The sequence below is a fragment of the Dendrobates tinctorius genome, unplaced genomic scaffold, assembly GCF_039654945.1.
Source record: "Dendrobates tinctorius isolate UK_male_01 unplaced genomic scaffold, ASM3965494v1 ptg000117l, whole genome shotgun sequence".
NCBI lineage: Eukaryota > Metazoa > Chordata > Amphibia > Anura > Dendrobatidae > Dendrobates > Dendrobates tinctorius.
Genome location: NW_027361785.1, coordinates 6,523,647 through 6,537,788, shown reverse-complemented (window position 1 = coordinate 6,537,788; position 14,142 = coordinate 6,523,647). Strand labels below are relative to the sequence as shown.

Genomic DNA, 14,142 nt, shown 5'->3' with positions numbered 1-14,142 from the left:
TTGACGGCTTTAAGACTCATCAGACTCTTACTCAGTGTTCTGTTCGCTGCGAACCCCTGGTGCGGAGGAGCGAGAGACGGAGCTCAAGGACACCAAGGCACGAGAGGGCCCAGGAGTTGCGCTATGGGTCAGTTTCCTAGATTACTGTGTATTTTGTGCCGGAGAATGGCCCCTGCTGGCCGATGCTTCCCGTGTAGTAGGGGAACCTTCCAAGACAGGCAGGCGAATGCCCCGACCCGTGGAGGAATCTTGGAAAGACTCAATCGCTTTAGCCAGTGAGGCCATGGACTGCGACAGTGACGAATCCCACTCAGGGGGACTAGGTACACTGGGTTCAGTAGCGGCGGAGGGCTCCTGAGCGCATTCGGGGGTCACAGGCTTTGCAGAGTAGCGTACTCTGTCCCTGGGGTAACACAGTCTGGCAGGAGGTACATGTGGTACAGAATACTGTATGTGCCTTGTTAGCCTTCTTGGAAGTCTTGGAGAGCGACACGGTGTACCCCTGAATGTTTCCCTGCTAATATGTGGCAAATGACCTAGGGAATTACTGCAGAGAAGGGCCAATGTGTATTGCAGCTGAAATCTTACCCAGGTCCTGTGGCCCTGTGAGGTGGTGCTCCCAAAGCCCTGCACTCCTGAAGAGTCCATCTGAAAAAGGAATGGGATGAAAAGGATGTCCGGAGTAAAATCCGGATCCCCCACACATGTAGAGAAGCGGGCACGTGTGGAGAAGGCGGCCGGTATTGAAAAATGGACGCCGGGAATCCCAAAGGGCGGTCTCCCCATTAGCAAGAAGCGCCAAGTGCGTGGGTGGAGCCGCCGGCATGACGCAAGCAGGAGGGCGGGACTTCCTGTTTGCGGCCTAGCAAGGACTGAAGCTGGGGACTAAAATTTTTAGGGACCAGACGAGCGCACCCGGAGTATGGAAGGAAAAAGGAGAACAGGGCACCATCTGAGCGCACGGGAGACTGCTCACTGCGCGCTACCGGAACCCTCCTGCTGCACCTGATTCAGCTATACTCACGGTGATCCTGAGGTGAATCAGGCTGCTCTGCTTGCAGTTCAGATGCAAAGTGGACGGTGCAGGAAAATACCCTCCATCCACCATGCCGTTGTGCATGAGGTGGAGAGGGACCGTCCACCTCCTTCCATCATCGCTGTTTGTCAGTAGTGATGCAGAAGGGGCTACACGGACACCATGAGTGCCTCTGGACATCCCAAGGGTGCACTCCCCTAAGATGGAGCAGGGCGGTTGGTCCAGCTGAAATAAGCCTGGTCGCAGAAGGGGGTACATGGAGGCGACACACAATGTTCCCATCTTTTGATTCTGTGGCGAGAGCGGTGTCCTGAAGGGAACCATCGCCCCTAAAGATGACACAGGGCATGCCTTTTAGCTTTGCAGGAGTGGGTATGTGGAGGCGACACTCCACATTCCTGCCTGTTGTTGGTTTGGGGAGATTGGAACCCTGAAGGGCTCCGTCGCCCCTTGTAATCTATTAAGAGGGAATAAAACTATCAAAAGTAAAAATAAAAAATTATGGTCTGAAGACCAGACCCGTGTGCCTCCTACAGACACTAAGCATGAACTGGTTTGGCTGGAGCCAGTGTGTGGGTGTATACTTCATAACAGGAGATAATTTTTAGTATTCACTTAGTGTCAGCCTCCTAGTGACAGCAGCATACACCCATGGTCCCGTGTTCCCCAATGAGGCGAAAGAGAAGAGGGCCATATCGTGGAACTATACAGTGGATTTATTCCACTAAAATGAAGTATTGATTGGCCTTTGGAAAGTTATGGATCTTTGTAATACAATTAATTACCTTATGTTGCTTCATTATTCATTCTATAACACTGTTTTGAAAACATTGGTTTGCCTGCCCAGTTTATGCTGTCTTAGTAGCGGATTTGAACTGCAGATCTAGCAAGGATAAAGATTTGGAGTGAGTGTTTTTTGTCTCCCCTCCATCATGTTCTCAATGGGAGAGTGTTTATGCATAGTGTCTGAGCATGGGGATGGTGAGCAGAGACACTCACATAGAATGACTTTGCTAGACCAAGTCAGCTATTAAGACAACATGAACAAGGTAGATAAGCCAGCACTTTTAGCATGGTGTAAAAGATAGAAGGAAATAGTAATGGAGTATATTACAAATGTTCATAACAATTAACAAAATAGTATTTGTTCTTTAAAAGGCAATTGTTAATAATGCTAATTCAGTATAGCAATAGAAAAACAGACTTTGGCTAATTAATAAAATAAGCATTTTTAACATTTGCCTCTTGCTGGCTGCAATTTAAGCAGAAGAGCCTTCATTACTACCGTAAATGTAGAATGGAGAATTTCTGTTTTTAAAATATCTACACCACAAAAAGTTACATCTTAAAAATTTACAGTGGGAAATAAAACAGAAAGAAAAAACCTTCACCTGTCAATGGATCGTAATAACTAGGCGTTAAATGGTAGCCATCGGTAGCAGTATCAGCACCATACCCTTCAGCTGCCCAACGTTGGGATGTTACATTGCCATTTGAACTATTCATTCTTAGCTCATGGACTTCTTTCTGAAAATGTATTACCGTATATTAGATTAAACAGTGTTTTATTGCTGGCCAAATGTTAGATTGTCTTAACGCATGCATGTTGTAGAATAAGGCAAAAGGTGGCAGCAGAAAAATAATTCTAGTCTAGGAGAATAATATTTTTTTGCACGCCACTTGTATTAGCGATTGAACCAACCTAGCATGTGATGTCATTTAGGTTTCAGTGTGCTTCACTGGAGAAAATAAAGTGAGCAACGCCGGAGACAAAAATTAGGAGATGACAAAGACTAAAGAATAAAATCACTAATATGAGTGATTAAGAAAAACAATTGATGTAGGCTACAACTGGAGCAACACTTTAAAGCAGGGGTGGGTAATCTTTTTTTTTCGTGCTAAGGGTCATTTGGATATTTAACCCCTTCAACCCAGGGCCATTTTCATTTTTTTTAATTGTTTTTTGCTTCCCTTTTTCCCCAAAGCCATAACTTTTTTTATTTTTCTGTCAATTTGGACAAGTGAGGGCTTGTTTTTTGCGGGACAAGTTGTGTTTTTAAAGTACGCCATTGATTTTACCATATAATATACTGGAAAACGAGAAAAAAAATAAAAATAAAGTGCAGTGAAATTTGCACACAAAAAAAAAGCGCAATTACAGTTTTGTTTTGTTTACCATGTCCACTAAATGCTAAAACTGACCTGTCATTATGATTCTCTAGGTCATTACGAGTTTGCAGACACTTGCAGATCTTCATTTAAGTGGTGGGGAAAAAAGCGCCATTTTGCAAGACCCGTAGATTGTCTACTTCTTGTGATCTGGGGCTGAGAGTGAGGGCTTATTTTTTTGTGTGCAGTGCTGACGTTTCTATTGATACTGTTTTGGGGTAGAAACGAGGTTTTGAACGCTTGTTATTGCAACGTTGCAACCCAAAAAAAATGTAATTCTGGGATTTTGATTTTTTTTCTTGTTATGCCGTTTACCGATGGGATTGATTCTTTTTATGGGTTTAAAACATCCTTTGGGGGCCGTGCAAACTGTGTGCCAAGTGCCCACAAGGTATGTCCTGATGCTGGCACTGTGAACACAGTGTGCGTGTGCTCACACAGCAAGAAGAAATTCATGAGCCGGCGGCCATCAAAATACAACTGCCAGTCCAAGAACTGCAGTGCCATGAAATCTGCCCCGCGGCAGAATAAAAGGTCATCGAGGTCCATTGGCCTGAAGTTTCCCATTCCTGCTTTAAAGGATTAGTAAAGCTAAAAGCACAAGGGAGCCCATAAAATATCATGTAAATATATATGAAAGGTATTAGATCATTTAAAAAGTATTAAAGAAGATTTCAGGGCCAGGTTTAAATTTAGGCTGGAGTCTAATATGGGAAATTCTAAGAGTGTGAAATGTACACACTTAGTATTGCGCTGTTTCATAATTCCAAGAGTTATCTCAGACTCTCACATGCATTTTGCATATTTGAGGTCATGTGAACCGTCTTGCTCTTCAGGTTCTCTCAGCATGTAACTACAAGCATGCAAATCGCATAAGAGAGGTAATGTGGAAAAAAACAGAATCATAACAATGTGTACATGAAGACAGTGTTAAATCTGTAGCGTCCAGATGTTACAGCATTGTGGATGGGATTTCAAGAAATCCCATGCCCACTATGCGTCCAGAGATGCCCGCGGATCACCCGTGGAAACGGACACGCAGTTTTGTGTCTCCAGACCACAGCATGTCCATTTATCTTGGGAAGACACGAGCCTCTGCAAGATAAATTTTACCTGTGCAATGTATAGGACATGGTGAATCCGCATAGTTCATTGAACACATGAGGATTCACCTGCGTTCAATATACGGCAGTGCTTTGGACGCAGAGGATATACGCTGCATCTAAAGCGCTGCCAATTCCTGATCGTGTGCACATACCCTTAAACTTCCCACATTAGAATCCCTGGGCAGGAAAACATCTTTAACCCCTCAATGCGCCATTATGGATATATACGTCATGAAGTATGTTAGCTTGTTTTCAACGGGCAGATTCCAGCTATACTACTGCTAATCACTGCAGTTAAAACACTAAAATCGAAATAAAAAAAAAAATTAAAACCTAATAGTGAATTAACCAAATCAGTAAACACAGTATGTAAACTTACGTCATATGTCATGTCCCTCACACAATGAATCCGCAACTTTCCCCCGACACATGATGTTTGATTTAATCAGCCATCATGTGCCTCTAACAGCCACAGGTGGAGAGGACATCTGTCCATGGCTGTTAACCCATTTAATCCCGTTGTTACTCTCAGATAGCAGCATTTAACAAGCACCAGATGGGAGCCCATCATTCTACGCTCCTATCGGGGCACCCATGACATGATCGCGGAGTGTTGATGGGTTGTCACAACAGCTTTAGTGACTGAGGATAAGGTGAGGCTTTAGCCATGTCACTTCTCTAGAAAGTTTACATTCTGACAAAACTGTACCTTCAAGGCTTCAACTTGTTGCACAAGTTTTTCAATAAGGGATTTCTGATCTTCAGCCCAGGGTGGTGGTGTTTTTGACAAAGACTGCAAGTCAAGGAACAGCAGAATTGAAACATGTAACAGAATGGTAAGGCAGTAGCTGGAACAATGTCCACTTTTATATTAGCTGAAAATGACTTTATATGAGACATCAAAAAATAGCAATACCAGACCTTATGATACGGTTTTAAAATTATCACCTTTTGTGCTTTGCTTGGAGACACTGAGAACTTAGTAGGAGATGGAGTAGAATGCTTTATTCCCGAGGCAGACATGAAGGACTGGGTGTCTCTGAAGTTTGGGCTCTGAACTTCATGAACTTCACCAAGATTTTTCTTCACTTCATCCAGCATCTCTTCAACGGATTCAACAGGTACTGCGAGCTGTGTCAAACACAAAGATTTTTGCTTTGAGTGATTTACTCTCTGACACTGAACTATAATTAAATGTATTCCATTCCCTCCCTCTCCTCCCTAGAGCTAGAATTTTTATTTTTCATAGCCATATACGGATTACCCTTTTTTTTTTTCAGGACAGGTTGTAGTTTTGAATTCACCATTCAATGTATTGGAAAACGGAAAAAAATGCAAGTACCATGGAATTGCAGAACCAATGGAATTCTATAACAGTTTTTTAGGTTTTCGTTTTACAGCGCTTATGGCACTATAAAAATTCCATGACAAAATGATTCTTCATCAGATAAACTTGTATGTCAATATTTTGAGTCGTGACTAAAAAAAATTTTGGAAACTTGTATTAAAAAAAAAAAAAAAATGTACACTTAGCTTGTATCAACACTTCCTGAGAGTTGTAACGTTTTCATTTTGCCATCAATGGAGCTGTAGGAGGGCTTTTTTTTGTGCAGTGAGCTGATACCATTTGGGGTTATGACATTTTAATCACTTTTTATTGTATTTTTTGACAGTTACGTAGACTGATAAAACAAATGTAAACTACAGAATTGCGGTTTTTCTTTTTATGGTGTTTGCTCATCAGGAGCTGTCAGATAGCAATTGATGCCAGAAGAAGGAGCAGCTCAGCAATTGAGTAGTTCTGCCACTGACCCGAGAATAGGTGATCAGCGGGGGTCCCAAGTCTAGGTCATCATTTAAGTAGTAGTGGACAAGCTCTAACTAGTTAACTCATTATGTGCCACATACTTTGATTGCTAATATCTCTGCATCAAAGAGGCGAAATTATAGCAAAAAAAAAAAAAAAAAGTATAATTCTGCTCTGCAATGACTACTGCATCGTGTTCAGTTCAGCATGAAAAATGTGGTGAAAGGTCCTATTTTAGGGTGTGATGCAATGTCTTGAGAAGCATAACCATTTACATAAAGTTAAAGGGTTTGGCACGTCTAGGTTTAAAAGAGATTTTTGGTACTCACCATAAAATCTCTTTCTTGGAGGCTTCATTGGGAGGCACAGGTAACCATGGGTGTATGCTACTGTCGCTAAGACGTTGACACTAAGCAAAAAAAGGAAAATAGCTCCTCCTCAGCAGTATACACCCACCGACAAGCATCAAGTACCTTAGTACTTAGTGTTAAAGCAGTAGGAGAAGCAACCAAAAACTCAACATATGTACCAACACAACAATGGCATGTAGGCCCAAAAACGGTACAAACAGAGAGGGTACTGTGTCCCCCCAATGAAGGCTCCAAGAAAGAGGTTTTACGGTGAGTACCAAAAATCCCTCTTTCTTTATTGCTTCACTGGGGGACACAAGGAACCATGGGACGTCCCAAAGCAGTCCCAACTGTGGGAAACAGAATGAATGCAAAGATAACAGACTTCGATTTGCTGGTGCGTAACCGCTGTCTGCAGCACGTTTCTTTCCAGGTCTGCATCAGACGAGGCATGGGTATGAACCCTGTAAAACCTCGCTAAGGTGTGCAAAGATGACCAGGTCATGGCTTTACAAATCTGCAAAGCCGAAGCCTGGTGACGAGCTGCCCAGAAAGCTCCCACAGGCCGGGTGGAGTGAGCCTTTACCCCCGGAGGAGGCTGTTTGTCCTGAACGCGGTATGCCTCCAATATTGCCGAACAACTCCAATGGGCAATAGTGGACTTGGAAGTTGGGAGCCCCATATGATGACCTTCAGAGATGACAAATAGAGCATCAGAGAGGTGAAAGGAAGCAGTCCTTGAGAGGTATACTCGGATAGCTCTGACCAGATCTAACTTGTGGAGGGACTTCACCAGGGGATGGACTGGTGAGGGACACAGAGAAGGAAGGACAATGTCTTCATTAACGTGAAATGAAGAAACCACCTTAGGCAAGAAGGAAGGAACAGATCTGAGAACTACCTTGTCCTGACGCAGAATCAGGAACAGAGAACGGCAGGACAATGCTGCTAACTCAGAAACTCTCCTGATGGACGTAATGGAAACTAAGAAGGCAACTTTCCATGGTAGGAGAGAAGACAAAATGTCTTGAATTGGCTCAAAAGGAGTGCGCTGGAGTGTGCCAAAGACAATATTAAGATCCCATGGATCTATCGGAGGACGATAAGGAGGTGACAGGTGGGCAACCCCTTGAAGAAAAGTTTTTACCTAGGAACGAGAAGCCAGATTTCGTTGGAAAAGAATTGACAGAGTGGAGACTTGCCCTTTAAGGGTACTGAGTGATAGACCAGAATAAAGACCTGCTTGAAGAAAACCCAGGATGGAAGGAAGGGAAAAAGACAGAGACCAAACTGTTGTCCTCACTCCACTGAAAGAAAGCCTTCCAGTATCTGTGGTAGATACGCACGGATGCTGGTTTTCTTGGCCTAATCATGGTCTGAATGACATGATGGGAAAAACCAGCCTCCCTCAGAACAGCGGCCTCAACGGCCATTACGTTACACTCAAGAGACTGTGAACTCTGGTGGAAGAGGGGGCCTTGTGAGAAAAGATCTGGATGACCTGAAAGCCTCCAGTGAGCATCCATGAGCATGTTCACCAGCTCCGCGTACTAGGCCTGATCCAGTTTGTACCTAAAAAGCCTAGAGCCTTGAAAGGCAAGGTTAGTGAGGGACTTTATTGACAGTGGTTCTGCATTGCACGCTTTCAAGCAGAGAATACGGCACACAGCAATGATGTTGCTGTTAGCCCTTGCGGAACCGGCCGCATCCAAAGGAGGTGGTCATAAGATATTTGCCCGGCATGGGCAATCTGATCTGCCAAATCGGCCATCTCATCCGGAAGAGCTGCAGCTAGGATACCCTGATGAAGTATTCTTGCCCAGGCAGACATGGACTTTGCTACCCAGGTGAAGGCAAAAATGAGGTAGAGGGAGGCACCAGCTGCTTCAAAGGCTGACTCAGCCTAGGACTCAATCTGCCTATCCGTAGAATCCTTAAGAGGTGCACCGTCCGGTAGAGACACGACTGTCTCAGAAGACAGGCGAGAAACCGGTGCGCCCACTGTCCCTCTTCGCCGATGAGGATGCCTTGAGGAGCCCTCAGAAGGATGAGGGTCGTGGTATGAGAGATCCTCCTTCCCACACCATCTCCAGATGGTGCAGAAGACTGCGTCAACCCCTTTCAAGAAGGGGGAAGGCCACCACTGGTGACCAGAGTCTTCCTCCGAGGAGAGGGGTGGGAAGGGAAAAAAGGCTAGGACCGGCCACCGGGAATCACCCGTAAAGGTGACAGGTGATTAGATCCTGCCTGCGGGTCTGAGAGTGGGCGATGTGGGTGAAACCACACTGCTCTCTCGGTCACATAAGTACAGGAGAACAGGGTGAGAAATTACACCCTGTTACCCCTAAGGAAGAAGAACCTGAAAGACAAAGAGAAAAGATTAATAAAAACACTCAAGAAATCTGAAAAGGAAAATGCGGATCTGGGATCAATCCAGGTCCGCCTCAGACACTAAGCTTAAACTGAGGTACTTGGTGCTTGTCAGTGGGTGTATACTGCTAAGGAGGAGCTATTTTCCTTTTTGCCTAGTGTCAGCCTCCTAGCGACAGCAGCATACATCCATGGTTACCTGTGTACCCTAATGAAGCGATAAAGAAATCAAGAACACCCTGACAAAACACGACAGAATGCTAGGTTAAAGGAAGGTAGAAGTACCTTTGCAGCCAATGAGGGATCTGCAGAGAGTTCATCAAGAATCTTAAGCAGATAGAATTTACATTTCTGCATGCAGTTTAGATATTCCTCTGGCTCCTCCGTGGGTGGAATCTCATTCTCCAAATCTTCTCCTTTACGCTGGTAAATCTATGAAAGCAACAAAAAAAGCACTTTATAGAGGTGTTACAGTTTACATGAATGAAGCTTACTATACAGTACAATTTTGTAACATGTTTTATCTTTCAATTACTCACTATTGCTGTGAGTGAATAAGAACATTCTTGGTCACATATACGTGGGAAGGGGAGACTTTTTTTTTGCTACAACAGTGATAAAAAATAAAGCAAACCCTCCCCCCCAAAATTTGCTGTCATTTTTTACAAATTTGTGAATGCAGCCTAAAAATTAATGCATTGATTCATCAGGCAATTGGATCATTTATGCAGACATAGAAATTATCACCACAACATCATGTTGCACATTACATATTATTGTATGGGCAGAGTAATGATCTTATTTAAGGGAATATGTCACCTCATTTTTCGCATATAAGCTGCGGCCACCACCATTAGGGGCTTATCTACAACATTCTGTAATGCTCTAGATAAGCCCCCAATGTAACCTGAAAGATAAGAAAACAAGTTAGATTATACTCACCCAGGGGCCTCCCATTTTCATGCGATGACGTCCTCTTCTTGCCTCTGTTGCGGCTCCTGCGCAGGCGTAATTCTCTGCCCTGCTGAGGGCAGAGCAAAGTACTGCAGTGCGCAGGCGCCGGGAAAGGTCAGAGAGGCAAATTAGTACGCCTGTGCAGGAGCCGCGACAGAATCAAGGAAGAGGTCGTCATCGCATGAAGATGGGAGGCGCCGGACCCGGACCTGCGACACCCATGAGACCGGACTGCCCTCCCAGGTGAGTATAATCTATCTTGTTTTTCTTATCTTTCAGGTTACATAGGGGGGGCTTATCTACAGCATTCTAGAATACTGTAGATAAGACCCTAATGGCGGTGGCCGCAGCTAATATGCGAAAAATGAGGTGACAGATTCCCTTTAACAATTATTTTGTTTTCATCAGAATTAGGGCTCATTCAAACGCAAGTGATTTTTCATTAGTGTTGGTATGGCAAAACCAGGAGTGATTCCAAAACACAGAACAGGTGTAACTCTTTCAATTATAGCTCTATGTTCCACTACTGGTTTTGGTTTACAAACAATAATTAAATATCAGACATGTTTGAACGAGCCCTTAGCACAGCCAAGTAAAAGACCAACACCTATATAGCCGAACGGTGGACGTTAACCGCTTCCTGACTAGCCACTGTATTTAAACATCGGAGGTTTCTGGGATTTGTACAGCGCCGACATTTGTCTATGGTCTCACAACACTAAGGATCCTGAAAGAGCTGTGATTCCTGCGCAGAGCGGTATCTCTGACAGGTGACATCATTGGGACCAGATTGGATCAGGTCCCAATGATGATAACCCGCTCCTATCCTCTAATATTGATTGCGTATTTAGAAGATAGGGAGAGGACCGCTTCACTTACCTCTCCGACATCCCCCTTGATGAGAGACTGTCCTTGTAAATGGAGGTTACATGATGACCTCTGGGTCTGCTATCTGCCAGTGTAAAACTGACAGGTTACATGCAATGTAATGCATTACATGTGTATTGCAATGCATGAGACCAGTCATGAGAAAAATAAAAATTGAAATTCCATAAAGAGACTAAAAAATGTAAAAAAAAAAAAAAAAAATAAATAAATATTTCAAAACTAAAAAAAATTACAAAATTAAAAAAAATATATTAAACCAATTAATACATTTATTAAAACAAAAAAAGTACACATATTTGGAATCACAGCGTCCAGAACAACCTGACCTATAAGACTAAGGAAACAAGGGGAAAATCCAGTAAAGCAGCTGGTGTGTATAAATAAATTCCACGATTTATTGAAAAACCATTAAAAAGTACAGTTCATGGCAATTCCTCCAGTAGCCTCACAACATATGCCTTTCAGCTCCTAGGAGCCTTAATCATGGTTAACCATAAACACCTAGGTTGTGAAGCTAGTGGAGGAACCGCCATCAATGGTACTTTTAAATGGTTATTCAATGGATCATAGAATTTATACACACCTGCTACTTCGCTGGATTTTCCACTGGACTCCTTGATATTCAGCCAGATCCTGGGCTCATCCCTGCTAGATTCACAGCAGGACCCAAGCTGCTAAATGGTTGGTGAGCTGACTCTGCTTTCCCTACTTTCCTTGTTACGGTGACCTATAAGATTGTAACACTGGTTAACCCCTTCTATGCACATCATTAAAAAAAAAAGAGCAAAAAAAAAAAACCTATGCTTTTTTTCATACCACGGAAGAAAAGGTGGAATAAAACGAGAGGAAAAAGTCAAATGTAAAAAAAATGTTATTGCAGAAAACGTCATTTTGTCTGCAAATAAGCTGCCATAAAACTCCATCATTGGAAAAATAAAGTTATAGTTCACGGGATAAAGAGATTAAAAAAAACAAAACAATTCTCTTTTCTATAAAATAATAGTTTTTATTGCGTAAAAGTGCCAGAACTTTAAAAAAAAAAAAAAAAAAAAAGATATAAATAGTATTGCAGTAAAAAACAAGCCCTCACATGACTGTCGGCAGAAATTAAGGAAAATTATAGCTCTCAAAACATGGCAATGCAAAAACGTCATTTTTGTAAAAAAAAATAAATAAATAAAAACAATTTTTCACCCGCTGTTTATTTGTTCATTCTGCCTCCCAAAGAGGGAAGGCTTGGCTCAAATTTATCCTGCCCTCTATGCTGAGCGCTTACACCTGGGTTTCCGTGTAAATTTCTGAAATACATGATTCAGACGGAACCCCTGGTGAAAGATTCCTTCTAACAATGCAGATGGAGGCACTGTGGACATTTGTCTGGCCTATGGTCTGACGGTGTACGTCTTTTTAGGCGTGCATAAAAGTGTTGTAGGCCAGAGTTTTGTGCACCTCTGAAAAGAAGTACAACACTGAACAGACGACATCCAGAATAACTCTGGTTCCTTAGAGTGGCTCCCTCAGGGAGGTTCATCTGAATCACGTCAGCCGAAAATTTAAAGGGAAACCCAGATATAAGTGCTCAGCATAGAGCGCCAGATAAATGTGATCCCAAAAGTTAAGCAACAATTTTCCCAATAATAGTTTCAACTCAATCCACAAAAATAGCAAGTCTCCACTCAGGTGCGTCATCTGTCAATGGAAATTTAGGGGGCTTCCATGTAACTGGTAATACAAAAAGCTCTGGAAAAGCACTATGGCTTCTCACTACCCAAAAGAAACTAAGCAAATTCTGCACTCCCAAATACAAATGCCCCCTCCCTTCTGAGCCCAAGTGAGCCTACACCACATTTAGTGTCCACATGTTTGCCATTTCTGTAGCGATGAGAGGCCGCCTAATTTATGGATGTGTGTCTCCAGAAGCACGAGCTGGGCACTACCACGTACAGGTGACTGCAACGTACTGGGGACTACAACGTACTGGTCACTAAAATGGCAGTTTCCAATTTTCACTCAGCAACATTCACTACTGCTTGCTTCTGGAAAACACCCATGGAGTCAAAATTATCACTACACCTGTAGATAAATTCCCATTCCAAAATGGGGTCTCTTGAGTGGGGATATTATTCTCGTCTGGCACTTAGGGGATCTGTATATGGAGTTTGCAAACTATTCTACAAAAATTTATTCTCCAAGAGTCTCGACATGTGGCTAAGCAGTACTGTACATCCACATATGGGGTATTTCTACATTCACCAGAAATTGTGGGACACAGTTTGGCAGGCTTTTTACCCACTTCCCCCTAGGTGTAGATGAATTCATTGAGAGGTGTAGTTTGTAAAATGGAGTCACTTATGAGGGGTTCTGCTGTTAATGCACCTCAGGGACTCTCCCAGTGGATCATGGCATCCGCAAAGCATAACCGTAAAATCTACACTATAAGGGGCTCCTTCCCTTCTGAGGCTTGCACTGTACCTCTAAAGTAATTTTTACCCACTCATGGTGTAATAATTGTACTGTTCATTTCTTCCTATTACCAATTTGGAAAATTGCAAGTTTGGGGTCAAAGCAACATTTTAGTGGAAAAAAAAAAATAGTAATTTTTAATTTATAGTGATGAGCGAGTATACTCGTTGCTCGGGTTTTCCCGAGCATGCTTGGGTGTCCTCCGAGTATTTCGGCGTGCTCGGAGATTTAGTTTTCGTCGTCTCAGCTGCATGATTTGCGACTTGTAGACAGGCTGAATACTTGTGGGAATTCCCTAACAAACAGGCATTCCACACATGTATCCAAGCTGTCTAGCAGTCGCAAATCATGCAGCTGAGACGACGAAAACAATCTCCGAGCACGCCAAAATGCTCGGAGGACACACGAGCATGCTCGGGAAAACCCGAGCAACGAGTATACTTGCTCATCACTATTAATTTACTCAGCCCAATGTTATACAAGTTTGTGAATCGCCTGAGGGTTAAAAATACTAACTACTCCACTAGATGAATTCCTTGAGAGGTGTGGTTTACAAAATTGTGTCACTTGTGGGGGTTTCTGCGATTCAAATGTGACATGGTGTCCACAACCTATTCCAGCCAAAATAGCACTACTTTCCTTCCATGCCCAGCTGTGCACCCATTTGTTTTCCTACCACAAATGAGGCATCAGCATACTCCAAAAAATTGGGACTAAACATTTTTGCGAGAAAGTGTTGATTTTTTATTTTTACGGTTCAGCATTTTAACATTTTGTGAAGCGCTTGAGTCCCATCCCATTTTGACTCCCATCCCTCCCTGCATTTTCCATGGCTCACATTCCACAATTGATCCCATCACAGAAGAAGTCTCCAGACTCGTCTCCTTCTCGTCCGACTGCAGGCACTACCGACCCCATTCCCTCACATCTCCTCCAGTCTCTCGCACCAGTCACAACTCACCTAGCTACAATCTTTAATCTCTCCCTCTCCTCGGGCAT

General features: G+C 43.2%; 1 protein-coding gene across 2 annotated transcripts in view; it reads right to left on the bottom strand.

The window, feature by feature from the left end:
- LOC141101413 (E3 SUMO-protein ligase RanBP2-like) overlaps window positions 1–14,142 on the bottom strand; it is a 197,446-nt gene that overhangs the window by 74,341 nt on the left and 108,963 nt on the right. For both annotated transcript variants that reach the window (XM_073590495.1, XM_073590494.1), the window contains exons 15-18: window positions 9,124–9,270; window positions 5,260–5,442; window positions 5,021–5,104; window positions 2,428–2,563 (exon numbers count right to left, since the gene is read on the bottom strand). In XM_073590495.1, the coding sequence (XP_073446596.1) occupies window positions 2,428–2,563; window positions 5,021–5,104; window positions 5,260–5,442; window positions 9,124–9,270 (550 nt within the window). The remainder of the gene's footprint in view (window positions 1–2,427; window positions 2,564–5,020; window positions 5,105–5,259; window positions 5,443–9,123; window positions 9,271–14,142) is intronic.